Raw genomic sequence first — 24,078 nt, forward strand, 5'->3', positions numbered from 1 at the left:
CAAATGTTTTTTTTATGTCACAATAGTAGGATTGTGGTGGGGAAAACTGAACTGCCAAGGGCGATGATGAACCCTGTATATTTTTAGAAAGCAGTTCTCTGCTGCCTAAAGCCAACCCCAGAGTGCTTCATATGCAGACTGTGTTTCTCCAGGCATCAAGTGAAACCCAAAGCGAAGAGGTGAGGCAAAGTCCCACATGAGTCAATGTGGGGTAAACGCTACAAGAGAAATGTGAAAAGTGGAATATTTAGCAGGCTTCAAGCATGGCTTCAAGTGGATTTCATATGCATTGGGGAAAACGGTCATGTGGATTATGTGCAAGCGTGAGAGTGTTTTTGTCGATGACACTCAGTGTCACTCAGTGAACTTCATTTTGTTGAGCCGTGTGATCATGTTCTTGGAAACGCTGAATGAATTGTGTATGAATTTAATTTACAAGCCGATTGGCTGATGGCTGAATTGAATATACAAGAACATGTTATTCACACTTTGACATCAAGACAGAATGGAGCATTACCATTTAAAATGAATGGTGACAAAAGATGTGAACAAAATCCTCCTTTGAAGTGTGAAATTACTCTTTGGTTTTCTAAACAGGTGAATCTAATCCTGATGGGTGAACTCTCTATGAAGATGTCAAAGTAATGTTTTCTGCACAAGTCTCATGGTTTGATTGTTTTAATGAAAACATCTTATTTCAATGCTTCTCAGTCAAAATGCTGTCATATAAAGTCCAGAGTTGAGGCATCAGCTAAAATAATTATACGTTGCTTAAATATATTGCAATACTCATCATGTTGAATACATTATTTGCAATTGCAAGAAATCCCTGTTTGACTCCATTAAGACACAATTTAAACAATCTTAAAACCTTCTCAAAAAGATGAAAATGTGTTTGAATAAAAGTCTTGTCCAACATTCATTTCATCTTCTTGCTTTTTGGCCTTTTGATCTTCGCTCCAGATTTGGTGGCCTCATCCTGTGAAACACGAGGAAAGATTCAAGAAAGTGAACAGACTGATAATTATCTTACATTAGCACTGCACTTAATGGAGCCAACGCTTTTATGTTTAGTATTTGAGTGCTGATTTAAAGCTCATGACTCAATTTGTGACGCAGACTTTACCTGAAGGCCTGCTGCGATTCCCTTCCTTACTTAAATGTGCAAATTACAATGTACTGATTGGGATGCACCCTACTGCTTTAATGTATTCAAATAATTGCATCACACCAAACATTGCAATTTGCAGTACGCTTATAAAACATCCTCCCAATAATTATTGCTCTAACAATTCAGGCTGCCAACTTGTAGACCTTTTTGCACTTTGACAGCATGTCTCGACAAAAAGCCAGAAAAAATGATAATTTCCTTTCATGCAGCGGAGTGGAACATTTTAATATGCATGCCCCATTATATTTAATATGGTGTTTGCAATAGAGCTGTAAACCAGTCACTCATAACTTGTTGTCCTAATTACCATTTAAATAATGTTCCTTCCCCTGTGAAGGTTGGAGTTTCCCGTCAGTTTTAGCCATCAGGAAGTAGACGTGTTATTGTTTTAATGAGTGTAATGAAACAAGTGTAATCTACTTTTTATCTTGTTAGTTGCTGAGGTGTAACCTGTTCAACTCTTGTTGTGTTCAGTCTATTTTCCTCCTAAATCCATCTCTTTCCCCAGAATTATTGTCTTGTTTTCCAATTTACACTTCTACCTCAAAACCTGTTTAGCCTCTTACTTGGACATTAGAATATTTTGGATTTTCATCAACAACATCTATTCGTAGATAACCGGTGTACCTCAGGGCTCATTTATGGCTCATATTTTGTATTCCTATCCATGCTTCCTCTTGCCATGACTCTTGACAATTGTATTCAAGTTCAAAATTCAAAGGGGCTCTATCAGCATGAACATTTCAAGAACAATGTTCAACATTACTTTTCAGGCTGCGCTGTATTCTGAATTAATCAAAACACGCTCAGTATAACATTTGATCCCAGCTCAACCTTTACAAATCATATCACTGGCTTTTTAAACAAGTTAATTCTCTCCGAATAATTTTTAAGGGCACTAAGAAATCCACGCTTTCACTTATCACAGAAAAAATGGTTTGGTTCATAATAAATGTTAAACTGAATGTTTTTTTCCATTCTATTCAAAGGAGCTTTTCCCACCCACAGGCAGTGACCTATAATTAGCTGTCATATAGTCCTGGCTTGATGTTGACAGAAGAACCTTTGTTGTTAGGAGAGAAATCAAGTTCTGATTTATTCGGAATTGATGGGGTTTTGAAGTAGAATTTTTTTAAGAGTAGGTTTGCATTACCTTCATTCTGTCTGTGGCAGCAGCTCAAATGTCAATCATGTTATCAATGGAATAACTTTTCAGAACACAAAGACGACTTCAAAGCAGACTGGACCTAACTTCAGGCCGCTGAGAGCCAGGAGAGACTGTTTGATCTCCAGAACATGTGGCAACCAGACACTTCAAATGGACCAATATATAATGTGACAGCACCTGAGGAGAACTGTGGACACACAAAGCCAGCCCTACACACATGCTTATGATTTTAATGCATGTTAAACTGTAACCTTTAACGGTTAACTATCCGACAGTCTGTCCTCTTTTGACTTTCAGAATCTGCTTTGGTTGTCAATAAAGACAAAAAATCTATTTGTTTTGAGATAATTGGATAAATATCTGGGTAACAGTCAATTAAAATACAAGATATCAAATGTTTACTAGCATTAGGGAATCTGACAGAGAAGTCTAATTTGACCAAAGACATGTCAGTGGAAGATCACAGAGAGATATGTAAGAGTGTCTCACCGTGGAGGCAGTGTAACCTTCCTCCACCAGGATATTTCTGGCACAGTTGTTGATGTGTTTGAAACGATCAGGACCCAATAAAATACCTCCGTACCATCGAGACACGACCACCATGACGTTTCGCACATCCAGAATCTGTGGTGACAGACAAACACGTGGAAAATGTGAAAAGAGTGTCAAAAAAGCTGGCATGGGATTTAAAAAATAAACTGGGACACAACAACCCTTCGCTGCCTTCCAGCACGATATTTCTCACCAGATGCGATACGGTGGATGAGTCTTCATTAAGTGTATCTGGTTCAGGCCATCAGCTGTCAGTCTAAAGCTGATGGCCTGGGCCTCCAAAAATATTTAGCTTTTTTGGATGTGCTTCACAGACTCGGATATCAAAATATATTTCACTTTCATCTTCATGTGTAAATATCTAGCACCAGGAAATTCTTAGCACACACACTGGAAGGTTCAAAAATTGTAAATCCTCCATAAAATCATAGAGATAAAGCACTCCCATGGTAGTTACCTAGCACTGTTTACTAAAGATATGAATACCTGTTAAATAAACAGAAATGTTTATTAAAATAACAATGTTTATAATCCACAAGGCAATGTCAGACGCGTTAAAAGGAGTCATAAAAAGACAATCAAAACAATAGTGTGCAATAAGCTGCTCTAATCAATATGTATTATATTAACAATGGATCAAATGTTGCAAAGATTATTATTCTTATAACTTTGAATGAATGAAGGCCAGCCATTATCCATCCTGCATCTCTCTACTGAACAAACTGAGATTCAATTGACATTCATATTATCACCAAACTCCTGATAAATAGCAAATAAGCAACTTTCACAACTTGTCAGACTATCCCTTTAAAATAAATAAGGGAACTTGACTCTGCCAAGCAACACACATAAAAGTGCAATGTGTTATTTGAGGGGACTCATCCACATCTGCCACGGCTGCCAACACTATTAACCAGATCCTTTTTTTTATTCATCACCTCACACTTCCACATTAAGAGGCAGAGAGCAAGAATCTGAATGAGGAACCAGGAAGAAAAGCTTGTGGAGAGGAATGAGATTAGAGAAGAATAGATTAAGGAGAAAGCCCTTCATGAAAATTGCTCAGAACGCTTAGAGTGTGACAAGTAGAGGATTAATCAGTGTGTTGTTGAAAAGGATGAGCGTGAAGTCAGCCGACCTGATGCCATCGCTCAGTTACAGTAGGTCAGTCAGCTGCAGAGATGACCTGAGAGCACCTCTTTACTCTGCTATAATGCAGTGATGGTGCTATACCCGAGTGTTACATTCACATGGAAACGTTCTGTATTCGGAAGATGCTCTACAGATCTATCACAGTCAATATGTTAATATTTTACTATTCAGTCTAGTTGTATTTTTCAATTTTGAGATGTATATATTAAAGGTGGGGTAGGTAAGTTTGAGAAACCAGCTCGAGATACACTTTTGTTATATTCCATGGAGTGCTCTTAACATCCTGATAGCAATGAATATCTTTTGATCTTTAGATTGATTCCTCGATAATAATACAAATCAATGAAAGAAACTAAAATAATTTATACAATAACATGTCTGTAGATATTTTTTTAATAGGAATATTGGTTTAAGCTCGGGTCTTGCTAAAAAACAACTGAAGTGAATCAAACAGGCAAGCAGATTTTTTACAAAAAAAGCTCTTAAAAGAGGTGTGGCTTGTGCCTGTGTGTGTGTGGATGGCAGAGCGACAGTGAGGGGGGAACGTGTGTATGTTTCTGGAAGTGAAACGAGGCAGCAGAAAAACAGAGGTCTGTGATGTATTTTGTGAAACAGAAGAACAGCTAAATAAATGCAACGGCCTCCCAAGAAGAGCTCGCCTCTCTCCAGTCATTTAAGCTAAAGTGGGTTATTGAACCTTGTTGCTGCTGCTCTCCTCGACTACGGTCTGGGAGCCGACAGGAAAGTTCAACACACAAATGGCCAGTCCGCCCCTTTGTAGCATATTATTTCGATGAGCAGATCGCCACTGGGCATTCAACTAAAGACACAGCCACGCAAAAACTGAAGTGCTTTCCTCTGTGGTGAAACGATCAGCACTGCACCACAGAGGAAAGCGGCAGAAAGTCAGCGGGGCTGCGTTGCGTATGGCTTCCTTCTGCAGGTAGACGCGCCCTGGCGGCGGTCTCGTTCAGGATCCGAAAATACAATTTAAATATTATTGCACACTTATTCCACTTATTCCTAGTGTGCCACTGGTTACGGTGCCGCGTGCCAATGCTGGCACGCATGCCAGGGGTTGCCGACCCCTGCCCTAAACCCTCACTGTCAAAAAAGTGTTTGAGAAACTGGCTCGAGATACACTTTTTGTTATATTCCATGGAATGCTCTGAACATCCCGATAGCAATGAATATCTTAAATGCTTTGACAACAAATCCATATAAAAATGTCATCTGTGGAAGCCATGGCGCTATAAAAAGCACGACCAATTATCTGAGCCGGCCCGGCTAAAGTAACGGGATGGCCTACCTGCCTTCTGTCAGCCTTCCATCTGTGCACAAACTTATCTCGTGCCCTCATTGGTCATGTGCACGTTCGTGTGTGTTGGAGGAGGGGCTCTGTAAGGAAGTAGAAGATTTCTTCCGGTTGTGTATTTTCGAATTCTAGCGCACTCGAGCTGGTTTATCCAAAACGACCTACCCCACCTTTAACTGATTATATTTGTTTATTTTCTACTTTATTTAATTTTCAAATTGTGTGCAATGCCTTGTTTAATGTAAAATATTTACAAAGAAAATCAATAAAGTAAAGTAAATCTAATCTATATACAGGACTGTCTCAGAAAATTAGAATATTGTGATAAAGTTCTTTATTTTCTGTAATGCAATTAAAAAAACAAAAATGTCATACATTCTGGATTCATTACAAATCAACTGAAATATTGCAAGCCTTTTATTATTTTAATATTGCTGATTATGGCATACAGCTTAAGAAAACTCAAAAATCCTATCTCAAAAAATTAGAATAGTTCCTCAGACCAAGTAAAAAAAAAAGATTTATAACAGCAAAACACAATCAAACATTTGAAAATGTCCATTAATGCACTCAGTACTTGGTTGGGAATCCTTTTGCACGGATTACTGCATCAATGCGGCGTGGCATGGAGGCAATCAGCCTGTGGCATTGCTGAGGTGTTATGGATGCCCAGGATGCTTCAATAGCGGCCTTTAGCTCATTAGCATTGTTGGGTCTGGTGTCTTTCAGCTTCTTCTTCACAATACCCCACATATTCTCTATGGGGTTCAGGTCAGGGGAATTTGCAGGCCAATCGAGGACAGTAATGCCATGGTCAGTACACCAGTTACTGGTGGTTTTGGCACTGTGGGCAGGTGCCAGATCATGCTGGAAAATGAATTCCTCATCTCCATAGAGCTTTTCAGCAGACGGAAGCATGTAGTGCTCTAAAATCTCTTGGTACACAGCTGCATTTACTCTGGACTTGATGAAACACAGTGGACCAACACCAGCAGCTGACATGGCTCGCCAAACCATCGCTGAATGTGGGAACTTCACACTGGATTTCAAGCAACTTGGATTTTGCTCCTCTCCAGCCTTTCTCCAGACTCTGGCGCCTTGACTTCCAAATGAAATACAAAACTTGCTTTCGTCTGAAAAGAGGACTTTGGACCACTGTGCAACTGTCCAGTGCTTCTTTTCCTTAGCCCAAGTCAGACGCCTCTTCCGTTGTCTTGAGTTCAGAAGTGGCTTGACCATGGGAATACGGCTATTGTAGCCCATTTCCCGGACACGTCTGTGAAAAGTGACTTTTGATACCTGGACTCCAGCTTCAGTCCACTGTCTTTGAAGCTCCCCCAAATTCTGGAAGCGACTCTTCTTCACAATGCTGTTAAGGCTGCGGTCATCTCTCTTGGTTGTGCAGCGTTTCCTGCCACATTTCCCCCTTCCAACAGACTTTTTGTGGATGTGCTTTGAAACTGCACTCTGTGAACAGCTTGCTCTTTGAGAAATTTCTTTTTGTGTCTTACCCTCCTGATGGAGGGTGTCAATGACGGTCCTCTGGACAGCAGTCAGATCAGCAGTCTTCCCCATACTTGTGATTTAGTTTACTGAACCAAGCTGAGTGTTTTTCAAGGCTCAGGAAACCCTTGCAGGTGTTTCGAGTTAATTAGACGATTCAAGTGATTCGTTGAACACCCTACTAGTATACTTTTTCATGATATTCTAATATTTAGAGATAGGATATTTGAGTTTTCTTAAGCTGTATGCCATAATCAGCAATATTAAAATAATAAAAGGCTTGCAATATTTCAGTTGATTTGTAATGAATCCAGAATGTATGACATTTTTGTTTTTTTAATTGCATTACAGAAAATAAAGAACTTTATCACAATATTCTAATTTTCTGAGACAGTCCTGTATACTTAAGTTCCATACTTTGGTATATTTTTGAGGTACATCAGCACAGCTCTCCACTTTAAATATATATTTATATTTTTTTAATTAGCTGTCATAACAGTCCTATTAGTATTTTTGCTTCATATTCTTCTCTCTGTTTCTTTGTATGCACTGCATATACCAAAGCAACTTTATCATATGTTTAAACCTATTGGTGATAAAACAGATTTTGATTCTGACTTCAGTATTTCCATTTTATGCTACTTTATACTTCTATTGTTCGACATCTTGGCAGCAACTTTATACTCACATACGTTATCTAACAAAGTTATGTACTAGTTACTTTTGAAGGTCCAAATTATTGATACAAAAATGTAATTGGATAATGCATTATGATGTGCTAATATGGATGGAGATACCTGGCAGTATGACCAATTATTCATGTTGTCTCGTTGTTTAATAGATGCTAAATTAAATTGATAGTCCCATTAATTCTATATAATATATATTATCCCAAAAATTGCCACTTTTCAATTTGGTACCCAAGCATATTTTGCTGCTAATTGTTTTGTCACTTTCATCAAGTAAAATATTTAATGCAGGATGTTTATTACTACGTTTACTTTGTATTTCTACATTGCAGTAATATTACTTTTACCTAAGTATCAGATCTGAGTACTATTCCATCACTGTTATTACGTACTGTAACTCTGCATATGGTTAAGAAAATAAAAGTATGAGAAGTAGTTGCTGAGTTCGGAGAAAATTGTCGGAAAAATAAACAAATTGAGTATCTCAAATCAGATTTCTTTGCTGCAGTAAACAACACGGTTACATTAGCATTCATTTGATGTCCGTCGCCTTTCTTATCAGCTCTGTTTGTGTTGCTGCTCAGGGAAATATCTGAATCCTAAGCTGATAAATGAGCTGCAATGTTCACCAGCTAGCTGTTAAATGTGTGTGTTGTGTTGGGCAGAAAGAGAATAGGGCTATTTTAGAGCTAAGGTATGAAAACAACACTGATGAAATTAGGGAGAACACGCTGTGAAAACAAATCAATGAGCTGGACAAAAAAGAAGCTCCCTTGAATGAAGGTGGAGGTGTGCAGTGCGGTGATAATTTTCTGTGGCTTTGTTAATACAGGCAAAACCTTTCACATTATAGCTAGAGAAAAGCCAAACGTTTGTTTTTTACTCCTTTAAAAAAACAAAAACCTTCAAACATAAAATGTGTTCTATTTTAGCCATGCTGTGGGCCATTGTCCTGTATGGTCTGTTTTTGATCCACACAATGTGGTCAGGGTACTTAACAATATAAAAGGGAAATAATGAAAAGACGTTGACGTTGAGCGGTTTTGCCTTTGTGTAATTTTGGATCTTATTTCCCAAATAGTTGCACTTCTAATTTTCAGGGGATTGTAGCCACACACACTCAGTTCGTGATACTGTAAATGCAAAGGCGTAGAGCAGATAGACCTAATCCATATTTCTGAATGACCTCATCCAGCAATAGATGGTGACCTTACACACATTTATTACATTTGAAGTCTTTGCAATTATTACCTTAATATAAAAATATCTAATAAAGTAGCTCTAATAAAAGATGAATGAAATATCCACAAGGATAAACATGTTTGTGTTGGGCTGAGGTCTTACCTGCATGCATGAAAAGTAGATTAAAAAACACGCACACTACTTGACAAGCATTCTGAAACTTAAGAGAACGCACCCTTCAAGGTTTAATAAATGTATTTTGTCATTTATCCAAAAGATAATCCAAGCAATTCAGAGCCAAGTCTGTCTGTGCTGAGCGATGTGTTGGTAAGTGGCTCAGATTGCTTCATCTGAATTCTGTGCAGCAAATCACAGCTTCACCGAGAATCCAATGCACTATTTGACACTAATTTATCTCTCTAACAGGGTCACACTGGATGGATGACTGCCGTCATCTAATAAATGAGTATCAACTTTGACAAGCGTCATGGATGTCATCTGGAGGAGCTCTGACATGACTCAGCACCTACTGGTTAATGAGGATGACAGAACTACTTCAAGTCATGGCTGAGCTCTGATACAGGAAACTTTCTTTTTTTGTCACAAACATTTCACTGGCCTTCATTCAGTGTTACGGGCAGACAAAAGTGTGTGGGCAATTTCAGTGTGATGTGGGTGTGTGTGAATCACAACGCCATCTGACAGCACGAGACCGTAACTAGTGCCTCTTTTGAAAGATTAGTAATTGTGTGAAATTAATATTGTGAACTATTTCTCTGGGTGACAGGGGGGCACATTTGCACATTATGTAAAAACGAGTGGTGAGGGTTGTACTAGTGAGGTCATGTCCCCATGTTAAAGTTTGAAGAGTCTTTATAAGAGTTCACGAAGATGAGGTACACAAATGAAATCAACCTCAACAGGCTAAAAGCAATCATTGATAAAAGCTGAAGTAAAAATGATAAGTAACACATTTCTCAATCACATTATTCTTTAATCTCGGGATCCAGTGGCTTTCGGTCTGGCGATGTCTATCTGCAGATATCTGGTTATAGAGAAAAATGGCTGTCTCACATAGTGCTTTGATTTCTGGTTGCGTTATCCTGATGATGAAGAAACTCTTTCTCATACGCATGGCGCTCAGACAATTAGTCCACTAACTACTTAGTCAAGCGGAAAATGAGTTGGCGATAAAACTTTTTCAATCACATTTGCTGCAGTTTCTCATACGTTAGGATTTGAATATTTTCTCTGTTTACTGATTGTCAATTGAGTCTATTTTTGAAATATGATATTCATCAAAACACCAAATAACAGCCTCTGAAGCTATGTCTCACTTAAAAACTATACATAAGGTCCACTATGTACACTGTATATATATTTTCTTTATCATAAACTGCTGTATGATCCATTCTCTTTATTAACGATTATTTGAAGCCTTTATTAGAAAGATAGTTTTGGGGATGTAACGCATCAAGGGGCTGAAAGTTGAATTCGACCCAGCATCCATTGCAGCAGGTACTGAGCCCCAGTACTACCAATCGAGCTGTGCAGCGACCCAAATAAAGCTGCATTAAAAAGGAAACCAAGTATCACTTCTGACGGTAAAATCAAACTGCAATTTTGGAAAAATATCTAATAGAGTGGTGCAGGGATGACATATGTGTGTAGGCCGACCCGGAAGTAAGCTGCGCATGGGTTCCTTCGACAAAAAAGCAATGGGATTTCTCTATAGGATTTTGGTATATTGTAAAAAAGAAGATCTGTGGAAAACGAACCTGTTTGATAAATGCACGTTTTGTTCATCCAGATAATCTCCACATGTGTACCCTAGTTTTATCATTTCCAAATCTAATCGATACATTTATGATCGATAGATTTATGATTCCTGTACAACTCTATTACAAAATAAACATTATGTTGGGGAGTAATTTGCCCTGCATGTCCTCCTTCGCCCTCTGACGCAGCTGACCAACCTTGAGCAGCCGTTATCTCCCATAAGGAGGGGCTGCCCTAGCATATTGTTGATGTTGCCAGTTTATGACCGGGCAGCTCTCTGTCAGAGATAGTTATTGTTGTGGGACACCTGGAACACATCCTTCTCGGGGTGTAGATGACCCCGAGCCATAAGCGATAACAAATGTGATTCAGTGTCCTCAGCTGTTTAGTCTATCTATAGAAGAATGTTGATTATTACACTCTGAACTAGTTAAAACCTCGAGCTACAGGAGGGTTCTTCAGAATTGATGTGGCATCTCTAGCGTGAGGTCAAACCGTGGCCCGGGACATGTCTTGTGAATTCTCCGGCCGAAGCTCCAAACAAACCGTCACTGTTTGCCATCAAAGCTTCAGCTCTCCTCGTGTCTCTCTGAGTCCTGACTCCAATCGCTCCAGACATTTCCCCCACATTTTAAGCAAATGTTGTTTTTGCTTTGTGAAATGTCAGTGGAACCATTTCAACACCATCCACAATTTCTTTCCAGCTGTTACTTTTCCAGTATTAACCCACACTCAAAACCTGCTTAGAATTATAATAGCAAAGAGTCCTTGGTGTTTTTCTTGTGTTTCCACCGCTCATGTGTCTTTCTCTCTCGATGTGTGTGTGTTTGTTGATGTGGCCGTGGTCTCCCTTCCTCTCTGCTCACCTTGCACACCTGTCTTCACTCGGCTCATTACCTCTTCCTGTCTGCACACCTGCCTCTCATCAGATCGCAGTGTAGCCACCTCGGCTCCTCAACCGACCTTTGCTAGATTTCTTATTTCAACCTCAGTCGTTACACTTCCATGCCAGCTAAGTTCAAATCTCAAGTGATTTTTTTTTTTTTTTTTTTGCGCTTCAGGTACCCTTGTGTCCCAGGATCATCTCCTTCCTGTACTCCTTCTCGTCTCTCTTCCTACCTGCCAGCAACCTATATTCTATTCCTGCCTGCAAATGTTTTTTCTTTCTGCGACCAGATTCCCATTTCCTGTCATGAGCGCCTTTTAAATATCCTCCTCTACAATGGTGCACCTATTTTTGGTCCCTCCTGTGTCCTTTTTTCTTATAAAAATTGAAAATGATTGGAACATATAAATTTCATTTGAATGAATCATGAACACTTTTGTTAGAAGCAGCGCCTAAAATCTAAAAAATTGTATTGGAACAAAACATAGCCAAGGCCATATCCCTATTTGCCCCTTGGATTAAGGCCACATTACCACAATAGGTTCTCATGTGAACCGACGGATAATTCAGTAATAATGATTATTATCAATATGTGTAGTAACCTGCCCTTTTTCACTTCATCTAATTATCATATTTGTTGAATTTATTTTTGAAGTCCATATATCAATGTTAAAATGTTGTTATTAGCATAAATATACACAGTCTATATTTTCGGTAATGATTGGGACCACTTTGTTCTATTAAACACTACATCGTTTTATATTGCATGAATATACTCTGTGTTTTTTTTATGCAGGACAATTTCTTTAAACATTTATGACAGACAAGATGCTAAAATACCACAGGAGATGAGATTAGGTTGAATGTCAGACTCTGTGGAAAGCTCCTTACTCATAACAATCCCAGTTTAAAGCCACAGCAGAAGCCAATTTGTGCAAACTGTGAAAATGCACAAGGCGGCTTAGTACAGATGACAATTAAGCATGCAGGACCCAAAAGAAATGTGAAATGTTTGTGACATCAGTTCAGGAGAAAAACGTCATGTGTGCTGCTCTGACTCACTCATCAGTTCTTTTGGTGCCTTTTTTAGTCAAATGCAGTTTAGTATTCAACTGAAAGAGTGATCTGTTGGGTCAAGGTGAGTATTTTATTGATGAACTGATCACCTGCAGTAGATGGAGCAACCTCCCCCCCGCGGCTGTCTCTCCGTCGTCCTCACAGTCCTGCAGGAAGCTGTTTTTGTCCTCGCAGTAAATCCTTCAACAGACAGAACCCCAACAGCTTGGCATTAGGTGGGAGAGCATTGAGATATTTTGTAGGAGAATGACACTGTGACACCGGCAGCCTCTTTAAATGTCAACAGTAATGACCACCCAGGCAGTAGATTTACCTCATAAGATCATGCGGTAAACCACCGTACACACATTAAGACATATAAGTCCATCCCCATAATAGGCCTAGGCATTACTATACATTTCTCCGGTGCTTTTAATTACCCCCAATGCAGTGATTTGGCCTTTAGAAAGCGTGAGATGCCTTGTATCTCTACATTGCTCCAGTTCTTTTGCACTAATGAGAACACTATTACAGTAAACTGAGGGTAGTATGATCTGCAAAATGGAGCCATTATAGATGTTAGGTCATATTTAGTATGTGACCTTACTGACCTGTATGCATAAATATTATGAGTGGCACTAGCAAGCTTCTTGTTCTCATACAGCTTCTCCAGGACCATTTTAACCTGCAACACACGACAGGTGGAACATGAACATCGTAACTCATTCCTTACTTTCCTCTCACATGCCTTTACATCTACTCTATTATGAATACTGCTGACACAATGATTTTATCCTGTACTCTGCTTCAGCACAGGGTTAAATATAAACTGCTTTCATGCTGAAACCCTCAGTGGATGTAAGGTAGCAAAAGGAAGTACATTTCAAAACCAAGTGAGTTTGAAAGTGATTGTGTTTCTGTGCAGATGACAACCTCTGAGGTCTGACGCTGCTGACTAATACACGAAACAGCATTAGTCAACTTTGTTTGAAGGAAGAACACATTTCCTGTAAACAAACTAAGATTTGAATGGTTAAAAATACATTTTCAGAGTAAACTATGGTCTGGAAGATTACAGGGAGGCATGTATACTCATTTTCCAGTTTTAAACTTGGATAATATTCTGGTATCATGACTGAAAAAGTGTATATTTTTCCTGATTTATCCTTAATTTGAAATGGTAAAGGGACAAAGACAGTTATCAGTTACAAGGAGCATACATTCAAATTATATATATTTATCATCTGAAGAACACACTTAACAGTTTTGTTCACCATCTGCGATGTGTGACCATGAAAATAATGCATATTCATTTAAGACGCATATAAATTAATTATACATTCACAGCCTCAACAGGATTCATCGTATTAGGGATATGGGGATGTGGTCATATCAGTTTTATGGAGTTACAAACGTCTAATATGAACAACAGTAAAAAGACATTATGCATCAAGTGTGCAAAAATATAATACTTATGTAATTTAATACAAATTGCGAAATGTACTTCATAATTTGAACAGACCATTTTATGTTAAGCTTATTTTTAGGTTTATGATGATATTCTCATTTATTTTATGACACATTTTATTGATTACATTTTAGCAACAAGGTGTGCCAACTTTTTGTTAACTTCCTGCCCCTAACCGTTATATTTGATTTATCTTGTGCAATAAAGAAAATAATTTCCTGTGTCATTGTCTTTGAATGAAAGAAATATAGAAATGCACTGAAACAGTTATATAAATAACTATATTAAAAAAAAAAATCGCTATTGTTGTACCCCAATCCTGTTTTTCAGGTCTCAGGCTCGAAAAATGTCATTTCCAGAACAAATGACCATAACTACACTTCTAAAAGGCGAAAATGAATGATCTTGTTTCTCAAAGTAATGATAAACCTGTGAGTTGGATGTAGAAAAGTCAGAATCCATATAGATGTTTTTTATTTTAAAGAAAATTCAGATTGAACATAGTAAAAAAAATTAAATTATAGTGTCCATCCAAAAAATATTTTTTACTTATAGTGAAAACTACCCTTGGATGATGGGTTAGTAGACTAAAAGCTTTAGGAATCCAAAGTACAACATATAATAAGTACCCTGTATCAAGATTGATGCAAAACAAGTGACATTTGACCTTTTTAGAGAGATTTAGCAAAAAATCGAGGGAAAGTTCCACATACACACACAGGTTACCAAATAAGGAGTGAGACTGACGCGTAGAAAAACCGGAAGCTCCGCTGCCCTCTGGTGGCTACCATTAGCAGCTAATTTTTCTCCTCCGATTTTTGCATAAAAATGGAATTATGGATTATCAATAATTTTTCAAAGTGACAGACACATTGGATTAAACTATGGATTAACCTTCAGCCGCGTTTTTTCTCGTTTTAATGCCATTGAACACGACTTTTGATCAGAATAACAGCTAAGGTAAGGTGACCAGATTTTCAAAATTAAAACAGGGGACATTTTGAGTTTTGCGGTCAATATATCATTAACATATCCAATTTTTTCGCTGTTAAAGAAAAAAGGGGGACAATTCTGGTTCAATGGAATATTTTAACTGTTGGATACAACCAGAAGTAAGTACGATAGCTCATATATGAGACTTCAAAGGTATTTTATTTTGAAACTGTACATCAGATTGTCCCGATTCTCTCTGAGCGATTAGATGGGGTGTCCTGCTATCACCCTGGAGTGAAATAAGTCTTTGATGATTTGACAGTCTTTTTTTAATTCTTGTATAAAAACAGAAGGACGATAGCCCATATATGAGATTTCAAAAGTATTTTATTTTGAAATTCTACATCAGATTGTCCTGATTTGCTCTGATTGACTAGATGGGGTCTCCTGCTATCACCCTGAAGTGAAATAAGTATTTGATTGACTTCGAATGACTCTTTGATCATGGACGGTTTTCATTAAATAATAATCAAAATATTATCAATCGATCTAATTTGAGATTTTAAACAGCATACATTTTAAATAGTCACCCAGTGGAAATGTCAGATATGTCTTCATAACCGTATCCTTACATTTTACATTCACTCAGTTATAATGTGGTAGTTATACGTAGTTTGTTTTAAATTATTATTGATCACATTATATAGTAGCCTACATATTTCTTAATTTAAGCTCCAGTATATATGAATATGTTTGGTGTGTTTTTTAGGTATATTTGTTATTGACCGAGTAAACGCTTTTATTTCGAAGGCAGTTTTTACAGGCCTCTACCGTAATGCATAGGATATTCGCGCACCGCAATACAACGTGCGGGCTGGCTTGAATGTGTTTTCCGAAGTAGGGGCTGGTTTGACCACAGTCTGTTTACCCAGTGTTTCCTGACATGAAACGTTTTATTTCACCTCGCTATGTGTTTTTAACGTATATTAAAAAACGGTGATATTTCCGGGGACAGTTTCAACCGGGGACATGCCAATACAAACGGGGACTGTCCCCGGAAAACGGGGGCGTCTGGTCACCCTAAGCTAAGGTGAGCATATCTCAGTTTTTTGCTACCTAAAGCTACCTCGTGTATTGTCTTTATTTGCTTCCCCTGTCACGAGTTCTGATCGCTCAGTGATGATCCTTATACTTCTATAATCTGTGGACTCTCAGGATGTTATCTAAGCTTGTTTGTGCAGATCCAATAAGTATATTGATCGGTATAGCTAGAGTTATGTGCTAAAGGCGTTAAGATTTGTTTCGCACAGGGCTAATTCAGAGGCTCAGCGTTAGCCGGGGTTTTTTTGGCAAAAAAAGAAAAAACAATCATCAGTTAGCTGAGTTTCTTCCCGTTACATGGAGATAAAACATTCATAGTTTATTACATTTTAAGAAGCCCTCAGACACTGTTGCTTGCAGATGTTGTGGTTTCGGACCCGCCGAAGGGTCCGTGGGGTCTAAGAGGTTTAATCCTCCTTCTTCTTTAAATTAAAAAAACCTCTAAACCTTATTTATATATTTTTAACACTAATATTTCCAAATGTACTGGCACAATATTCCAATTTGGCAAAACACATAATAAAAGGAGAAAATTGGAGCAATTAAATAATTTTTTTAATGATTCCTATTATTATTATTTGACTTGTCTGCTTCATTTCCTCAAGTGTGTGAAATGTCACACTTTCTGAATGTAATAGTTTCATATTGAACTCTACTGGACTCCATTATGTGTATGTCTCTATGTTTGAACAAAGAAACTTCAAGACTAATTTGAGAGAATATGTAAATGCTGTGCAGGTCACAGTTGAGTCCATGCATCTGTTTTCCGTCGGCTGCATCTGCTCGTGTCTAAAAAGCACTTTTCAGCAGGTAGAGGTATCTTCGCAAAGAGTCACTGAGTGAGATCAACATGCAGGAATGAGCAAGATGATGTTTAAATGGTTGTGGAAATGAGCTAAAGCATATCCATCTCCTCTCCAAGACCCTCGCGGAGTATTTTCTACTGAGGCTTATATGTGCTGTCGTTCGCCATCTGTCTTTGTTTGAGAATGATAAATGTAAATCTTTTCAGTTTAAAAACTCATAGTTATTTGGTCTATTTATCTTTTTCTTTCTTGTGCGATATCGGGGAAATAATCCTCTATATTAAAGTTACCTGTTTTGGAGTCACCACAGGTGCTAAGTGAGGCTGGAAGGTGCTGCGTCGGTCTGTGAAGGTATTTCCATGTTTTATAGGAGGTGCCTCTTCATCTACGGGACAAAAAATGTACACAAAATAAAACGTCAATTTTGAAATGCTGTGTTGAATGTTGACAACTAAATCCAATTTCTAACAGTTTGTTAAACTGTAATGAGAGGTACCTTTTGCAGGATCCATGAACAGATGTGCATTTTCTGTGTTCAGCTTGAGACTCCTGAAGTCTGGCATATCTTCATCATCATCCTCTTCCTCCTCAGTCGTCATGTTCACATTCTCTGGTTGATCCACTAATGCAGAAACAATGTGTCAAAACAAAGATGTTTGTTTGTTTGTTTTAATCCTAAACCTTGTGCCTGTTAAAGGTCTCCAAACGAGGCAGCTTGTCATTAAAAAGACACCCACTGAGCAACTTACTACCAAATTACCATTACATGACCTTCACATTTAGACTAAAATGGTTTCATGACCTATGATATCAGGCAGACAATTCATAATGGATGAAACCAATTATGAGAGCGGGACTGAGGTTTTCAGGACCAATGAAGATGCTGATATAATGTTTTAAAAAGGTTTATGCAAGTTGGACTTAGCTTGCATTTAATGGTTCTTTGTTATCAAGGAAAGAAAGATGTGTAACAGTATTAACCATCATAACCAATGTGCTGTATATGGTAGGCCAATATTTAATTAAAATATCAGTTCATTAAAAATAAATGTCAGGCCTCAAAATAAAAGAGAAACACACTATCAAAGCACTGGTAGTTAAAGGATAAGGTTGTGGTTATTTCCAATTGTTGTTATTGTCAACAAATCCATGAAAATATCAAAAACCCTCCCACTTCACCAACAGGCTTCTTGTGGCACTCTTCGGTAAATTGGTGCCATGGGAAGATTAAAAACAAAAAAAGTGAATTCAATTTTTTTTTTAAAGGCTTAATAATGTCACTCAACAGCTAGGAAAAGTAGATTTAAGCAAAGAGTATAAAATGATGAACCAAGGATTATGTTGAGAATAATGCTAACAAAAAACAAACCAAGATGACCATAATTAAAACATCAAAGTTGAAGCAGGTGCAAATCTATAGACTTTATGGACTACAACTGCATTAAGTTGTGCAACGCTGTGTTTCATCATCCGTGAATTTAACTCGCTGTAAAAACATGTGAAGCTGATTAATGCCTCCTTGTTCATTATTCTACGTGTGGAAAAGCACAAATAGAAGCACACATTAATTATTTAATTACAGGGGAAGAGGGGGACTTATTTAAGTCACTTTTTGTCTGATCTTTTTAATGACATATCATCATCAACACCATCATCCTCATCCTCATCATCATCATCCTCATCATCATCAGCAGCATCATCATCATCATTATATCTCATGCTTTTAAAGTCCTCTGTTACATTTGCTCCCTTTTCATTTCCTTTCTCAGTGAAATGTGCATTTCCAGCCTCCTCTCCCTGTCTTCCCCCTCTCTCCGATGTCCCTGGGAACCATTTGAATGGGAATAAACTGTCAATCACACTCCACTGAGCTAATGTGCTGTGACTAGTAACACTTATTACCACAAGAATCGCGGAGAGAGTACCATATATACCACACAACAATGGTGGAGAGAGTTAATATGTTTCAGGCTTGTTGCTTTAAAAGCTAGTCTGCCTCAATAATGGAAACTGCTGCAGATAATCAGACACACCCGACTCCCCAGGAAAACCTGATGCGCGGTGGCACTTGTAAAAAAAACTTTCATTTTGGAATCTTTTCTTCTTTAACACTTCAAAAGACTCTGTCAAGGTAACAGAAGCCATTACATAGATATTGATCTTAATTCAACGCACTCACTCAAAGTCAGGCACAGAAGGTTTTTTGTTATGCTCCTAAAGGCCTTTGTGCTCATCTTATCACAGCTTTAGACCACATCAAAGAGTCGCTCTGCTCATGGAGGCGGATCTTAGGAGAATTTAGATAGAAGACGCATTCAGACGAGGTTTCAGGTAGGAGATTAATCTGGATCTTTGATAGGAAGATTTGTTAATAAAACAGGATAATAACCGATTGATAAAGAGTAGGTTTTATCTAAGCATGGACATTCATTTGTAGTCGAGATTGTTGGAAAGCAAAACACCGTGCCCGATAATATATTGTCCACTCAAGAGCTTAGCAACCGTAACTAGGCACGGCAGCTTTGCATTTCTCCTCATGTGAAACGATGTGCATGTGGCTGTTTTAAAAGCGATACTTGGCCATTAGTGAACTGAGGCGATGGGCTATTTTTAAAATTTGAAGCTGTGTGCGAGACTTTTTATTAAAAATGTCATAAAATTAGCATTTATTACATTCAATCCCTTGCCGACCAGGTTCCCACAAAGCTGAGCCTATAGCTGCCACTATTAAACTACTTTACAGTGTCACGATCCTAAGGTTACGTATGTCACGTTTTTAGTTTTGTCTGTCTTGTTATGGGTCTTATTTTGTGATTCTGTTCTCCCTGTCTCTTGTCTTCCTTCCTGTGTCTGATTGTCTCATTGTGTTCACCTGTAGCCCTTTTGTTTCTACCTCCCCTGCCCAGCTGTTTCTCGTCCTGTGATTACCCCTCTCTGTATTTAGTCTTGTCTTTCCCTGTGTTCCCCTGTCGGTTCATTGTTTGTCTTTCCTGTCTCCCTCCATGTTGGTGACGGTCAGTTTTGGTGTTATTGTTACCTTGTGCTACATGTGTTTTTCATGTCATGTTTTTTGTGTTCATCAGCTTTTAAAATAAAGCTCGCCTTTTGTTTCTAGATCTTTTACCTTTTTTTTGTAGTCTGCATTTGGGTCCTACCTTTTCCACGATTCTTAACATACAGGTATTAAATGTTTCATCGAGCCGTGTTTGGGTTAGAAAATGTGTCACAGTTACAGTGGGGCAAAAAAGTATTTAGTCAGCCACCAATTGTGCAAGTTCTCCCACTTAAAAAGATGAGAGAGGCCTGTAGTTTTCATCCTAGGTATACCTCAACTATGAGAGAAAAAATTTGAAAAAGAAATCCAGAAAATCACATTGTCTGATTTTTAAATAATTGATTTGCAAATTATGGTGGAAAATAAGTATTTGGTCAATAACAAAAGTTCATCTCAATACTTTGTTATATACCCTTTGTTGGCAATGACAGGGGTCAAACATTTTCTGTAAGTCTTCACATGGTTTTCACACACTGTTGCTGGTATTTTGGCCCATTCCTCCATGCAGATCTCCTCTAGAGCAGTGATGTTTTGGGGCTGTCGCTGGGCAACACAGACTTTCAACTCCGTCCAAAGATTTTCTATGGGGTTGAGATCTGGAGACTGGCTAGGCCACTCCAGGACCTTGAAATGCTTCTTACGAAGCCACTCCTTCGTTGCCCGGGCGGTGTGTTTGGGATCATTGTCATGCTGAAAGACCCAGCCACGTTTCATCTTCAATGCCCTTGCTGATGGAAGGAGGTTGTCACTCAAAATCTCAAGATACATGGCCCCATTCATTCTTTCCTTTACACGGATCAGTCGTCCTGGTCCCTTTGCAGAAAAACAGCCCCAAAGCATGATGTTTCCACCCCCATGTTTCACAGTAGGTATGGTGTTCTTTGGATGCAACTCAGCATTCTTTCTTCTCCAAACACGTCTAGTTGAGTTTTTACCAAAAAGTTCTATTTTGGTTTCATCTGACCATATGACATTCTCCCAATCCTCTTCTGGATCATCTAAATGCTCTCTAGCAAACTTCAGACGGGCCTGGACATGTACTGGCTTAAGCGCGGGATTTGAGTCCCTGGCGGCGTAGTGTGTTACTGATGGTAGTTTGTTACTTTGGTCCCAGCTCTCTGCAGGTCATTGACTAGGTCCCCCCGTGTGGTTCTGGGATTTTTGCTCACCGTTCTTGTGATCATTTTGACCCCACAGGGTGAGATCTTGCGTGGAGCCCCAGATGGAGGGAGATTATCAGTGGTCTTGTATGTCTTCCATTTTCTAATAATTGCTCCCACAGTTGATTTCTTCACACCAAGCTGCTTACCTATTGCAGATTCAGTCTTCCCAGCCTGGTGCAGGTCTACAATTTTGTTTCTGGTGTCCTTTGACAGCTCTTTGGTCTTGGCCATAGTGGAGTTTGGAGTGTGACTGTTTGAGGTTGTGGACAGGTGTCTTTTATACTGATAACGAGTTCAAACAGGTGCCATTAATACAGTTAACAAGTGGAGGACAGAGGAGGCTCTTAAAGAAGAAGTTACAGGTCTGTGAGAGCCAGAAATCTTGTTTGTTTGTCGGTGACCAAATACTTATTTTACCGAGGAATTTACCAATTCATTCATTAAAAATCAGACAATGTGGTTTCTGGAATTTTTTTTCTCATTTTGTCTCTCATAGTTAAGGTGTACCTAGGATGAAAATTACAGGCCTCTCATCTTTTTAAGTGGGAGAACTTGCACAATTGGTGGCTGACTAAATACTTTTTTGCCCCACTGTATCATTGTTTCAGGAACTTAGGAAATGAGTGCAATAAAAAGTCATGCTATTGTGTACGAATTAAGCTCTACTGCACTACCCAATGTCCAAGTTGAATTCCAAGTCATTACACACAGCTCGAGGAAGTGTGTCCCTCAACAAGATTTGAATATCTCACACCTCACCTGTTTCTGAGCTCTGGGATTTCTCTACGAGGAATTCTCTTATTTTCTCCACCCAGAGATAGAGGATGCTCTCCCCCACATGCTCCCTGTTGAAATTGAAATTAATACATATGAGGCTGGATTCTCTGAGAGACAGACTACAAAAGATTGCAATTTGGAAACCACCATGATAAAAAGCTTTGTTGTGGCTAATATCACCATACAAAGCCTCCTCGAGAAGTCAAAAAGCACTCACACATAAAGGTCCTCCAGGCTGTTTGCCAATTTGGTCCTCTCCAGGCCTCGTAACCACGCGGCACTACAAAAGCAGAGAGCAAACAGAGGGTATTGAGAAAGAGGACGAGTGGGTTTTTGAGGGGGATGTTGTTCTATCAGTTCAACAGATCTTCGTGAGATTAAATTTGAAAGGGTCTCGGATTCTACACTCACTTGATCTGGTAGATGGGCGGGGCGGCACTTGGATAATCAGGTGGGAGAATTATCTGATCAATAACAAGAAAATTATAAAACAGGAAACCAAACAAACAATGCCAGAGTTGTGTGTTTAATACATGAAAGGTGTGTTCTTTATCTACCTGCAAACACGCTGTCAGTTTTGATCCCTCCAAGTCATTGGATATTTTGATGCAAAATATTCTGGATGCTTCATCTATGACACACCATTCATCCCCATAGATGGAAGACAGAGCCTCGACCTCTTCAATCTGAAAGAGAGGAAACACAAACAGAGCAAATGCATAAGTTATATATGTCTGTTGACATTAAATACTAAAGTAATTTTTGCATATGGACTAGTACTACTGAATTTCCTTCCATCAAAATCCAACTGCAGGGACTTAGGAAAAGCTCATGTTATTAAACTAACCTCAGAACTAATAATTTGATCTTCCAAAAAAAAAGATCTCGGCAATATGGAGAAAATACATTTACAATATTTGGTTAGTAAAGTGTACTGCCTTTTCATGCATTATAACCCTCTTACACTGATTCCTGCCAATGTCAATGAAGCTTCTCAACAAAGAAATGCATTGTATAAATGTGATTGCCATGGGGTTGCGCAGTCTCCTCGATTCCTCGGTCCTCCGGTAGTGACCCGGAACATGTAGAAGGACATCTCATTTCTCTAAATGCACTTCGAGGACCGAGGATCGAGGAGGCTCTCTGGAGGAGCTATAACCGAGGATACACTGATGGGTCCTCCGCGGATGTATTTCCGGCAACAGTGAAGTTTCAAAGAGTCGTGACGCACGGCCGGACTTATCTCAGCCAATGACAGCTCTGCATGCATCCCCTGGATATTATTTTATGAACTGCTTTCATCGTGACGTTTCCAGTGAGAACAGCTGTGAGGTCCGTGCAGAAAGCAGAGCAGTGTGTATAATATATACAGTATCACTCAGTATACTTGTTTGAATCTGAAATTGTATATATTTATATAAATGTATATATAATATATATATATATATGTGTGTGTGTGTGTGTACTGTATATATGTCCCGACTGTAGCCTGTTATTGTCTCATTATACCGCACTGTGAATGAATTAAAAGTAAATATATAAGTCATCATGAACACAGTTCTGTCCATCAGCATGAGGCATAACATCAGACCGTTTAACATTGCACACACACACACACACACAGACAGACAGACAGACAGACAGACACACAGACACACACACACACACACACACACACACACACACACACACACACACACACACACACACACACACACACACACACACACACACACACACACACACACACACAAACTGTGCTAATGAAGCCAGGCAGCTCGGTAGTAACAACCTGAGGTGAGTGTGTGTGTGTGTGTGTGTGTGTGTGTGTGTGTGTGTGTGTGTGTGTGTGTGTGTGTGTGTGTGTGCGCACGCGCGCGTGTGTGTGTGTGTGTGTGTGTACAATGTTAAACGGTCTGATGTTATACCTCATGGTTCACCTGCCAATACTTTTGCCACAATTATCTGAAGGCCAAATGACTACTCTACAACAAAACAGACATTGAACGCAGGCCTACAAAACTTGCCACATTTTCTTCACATTATCAGAGAGGTTGCAAAAGCAAAGTTATCTTACTTGAGCCAGAAGATCTCCTTCATTTTCCGGATTTATGATGTCGTCCATTTGTCCAAGTGTCAGCTAATGCAAACTTGAATATATACTCGGGGGGGGAAACTGATAACTAGATGAAATGTAATGCCCATGAATGAACTACATGTTGACACTCATTCTACTGTACGTGTGTGAAGTATAAAAGCTTCCAGGGCAAAGGTTACCAACGTGTTTTCACTCAACAAAATAAAAACTTTAAGGACAAACAC

At 38.8% G+C, this 24,078-nt stretch overlaps 1 protein-coding gene across 1 annotated transcript; it reads right to left on the bottom strand.

Moving 5' to 3' along the window:
- Positions 1-662: 662 nt before the first annotated feature.
- On the bottom strand, positions 663-24,010 carry impact (impact RWD domain protein). The gene is made up of 11 exons (XM_079676120.1): positions 23,834-24,010; positions 22,314-22,442; positions 22,168-22,220; positions 21,974-22,036; positions 21,739-21,824; positions 17,258-17,383; positions 17,052-17,146; positions 13,065-13,138; positions 12,564-12,654; positions 2,829-2,963; positions 663-979 (listed from the first exon to the last, which is right to left on the bottom strand). The coding sequence occupies exons 1-11, from the start codon at positions 23,879-23,881 to the stop codon at positions 920-922; spliced, it is 960 nt and encodes a 319-aa protein (XP_079532246.1). The 5' UTR covers positions 23,882-24,010; the 3' UTR covers positions 663-919.
- Between the last annotated feature and the right edge of the window lie 68 nt (positions 24,011-24,078).

The sequence above is a fragment of the Notothenia rossii genome, assembly GCF_949606895.1.
Source record: "Notothenia rossii genome assembly, chromosome: 1".
Taxonomy (NCBI): Eukaryota; Metazoa; Chordata; class Actinopteri; order Perciformes; family Nototheniidae; genus Notothenia; species Notothenia rossii.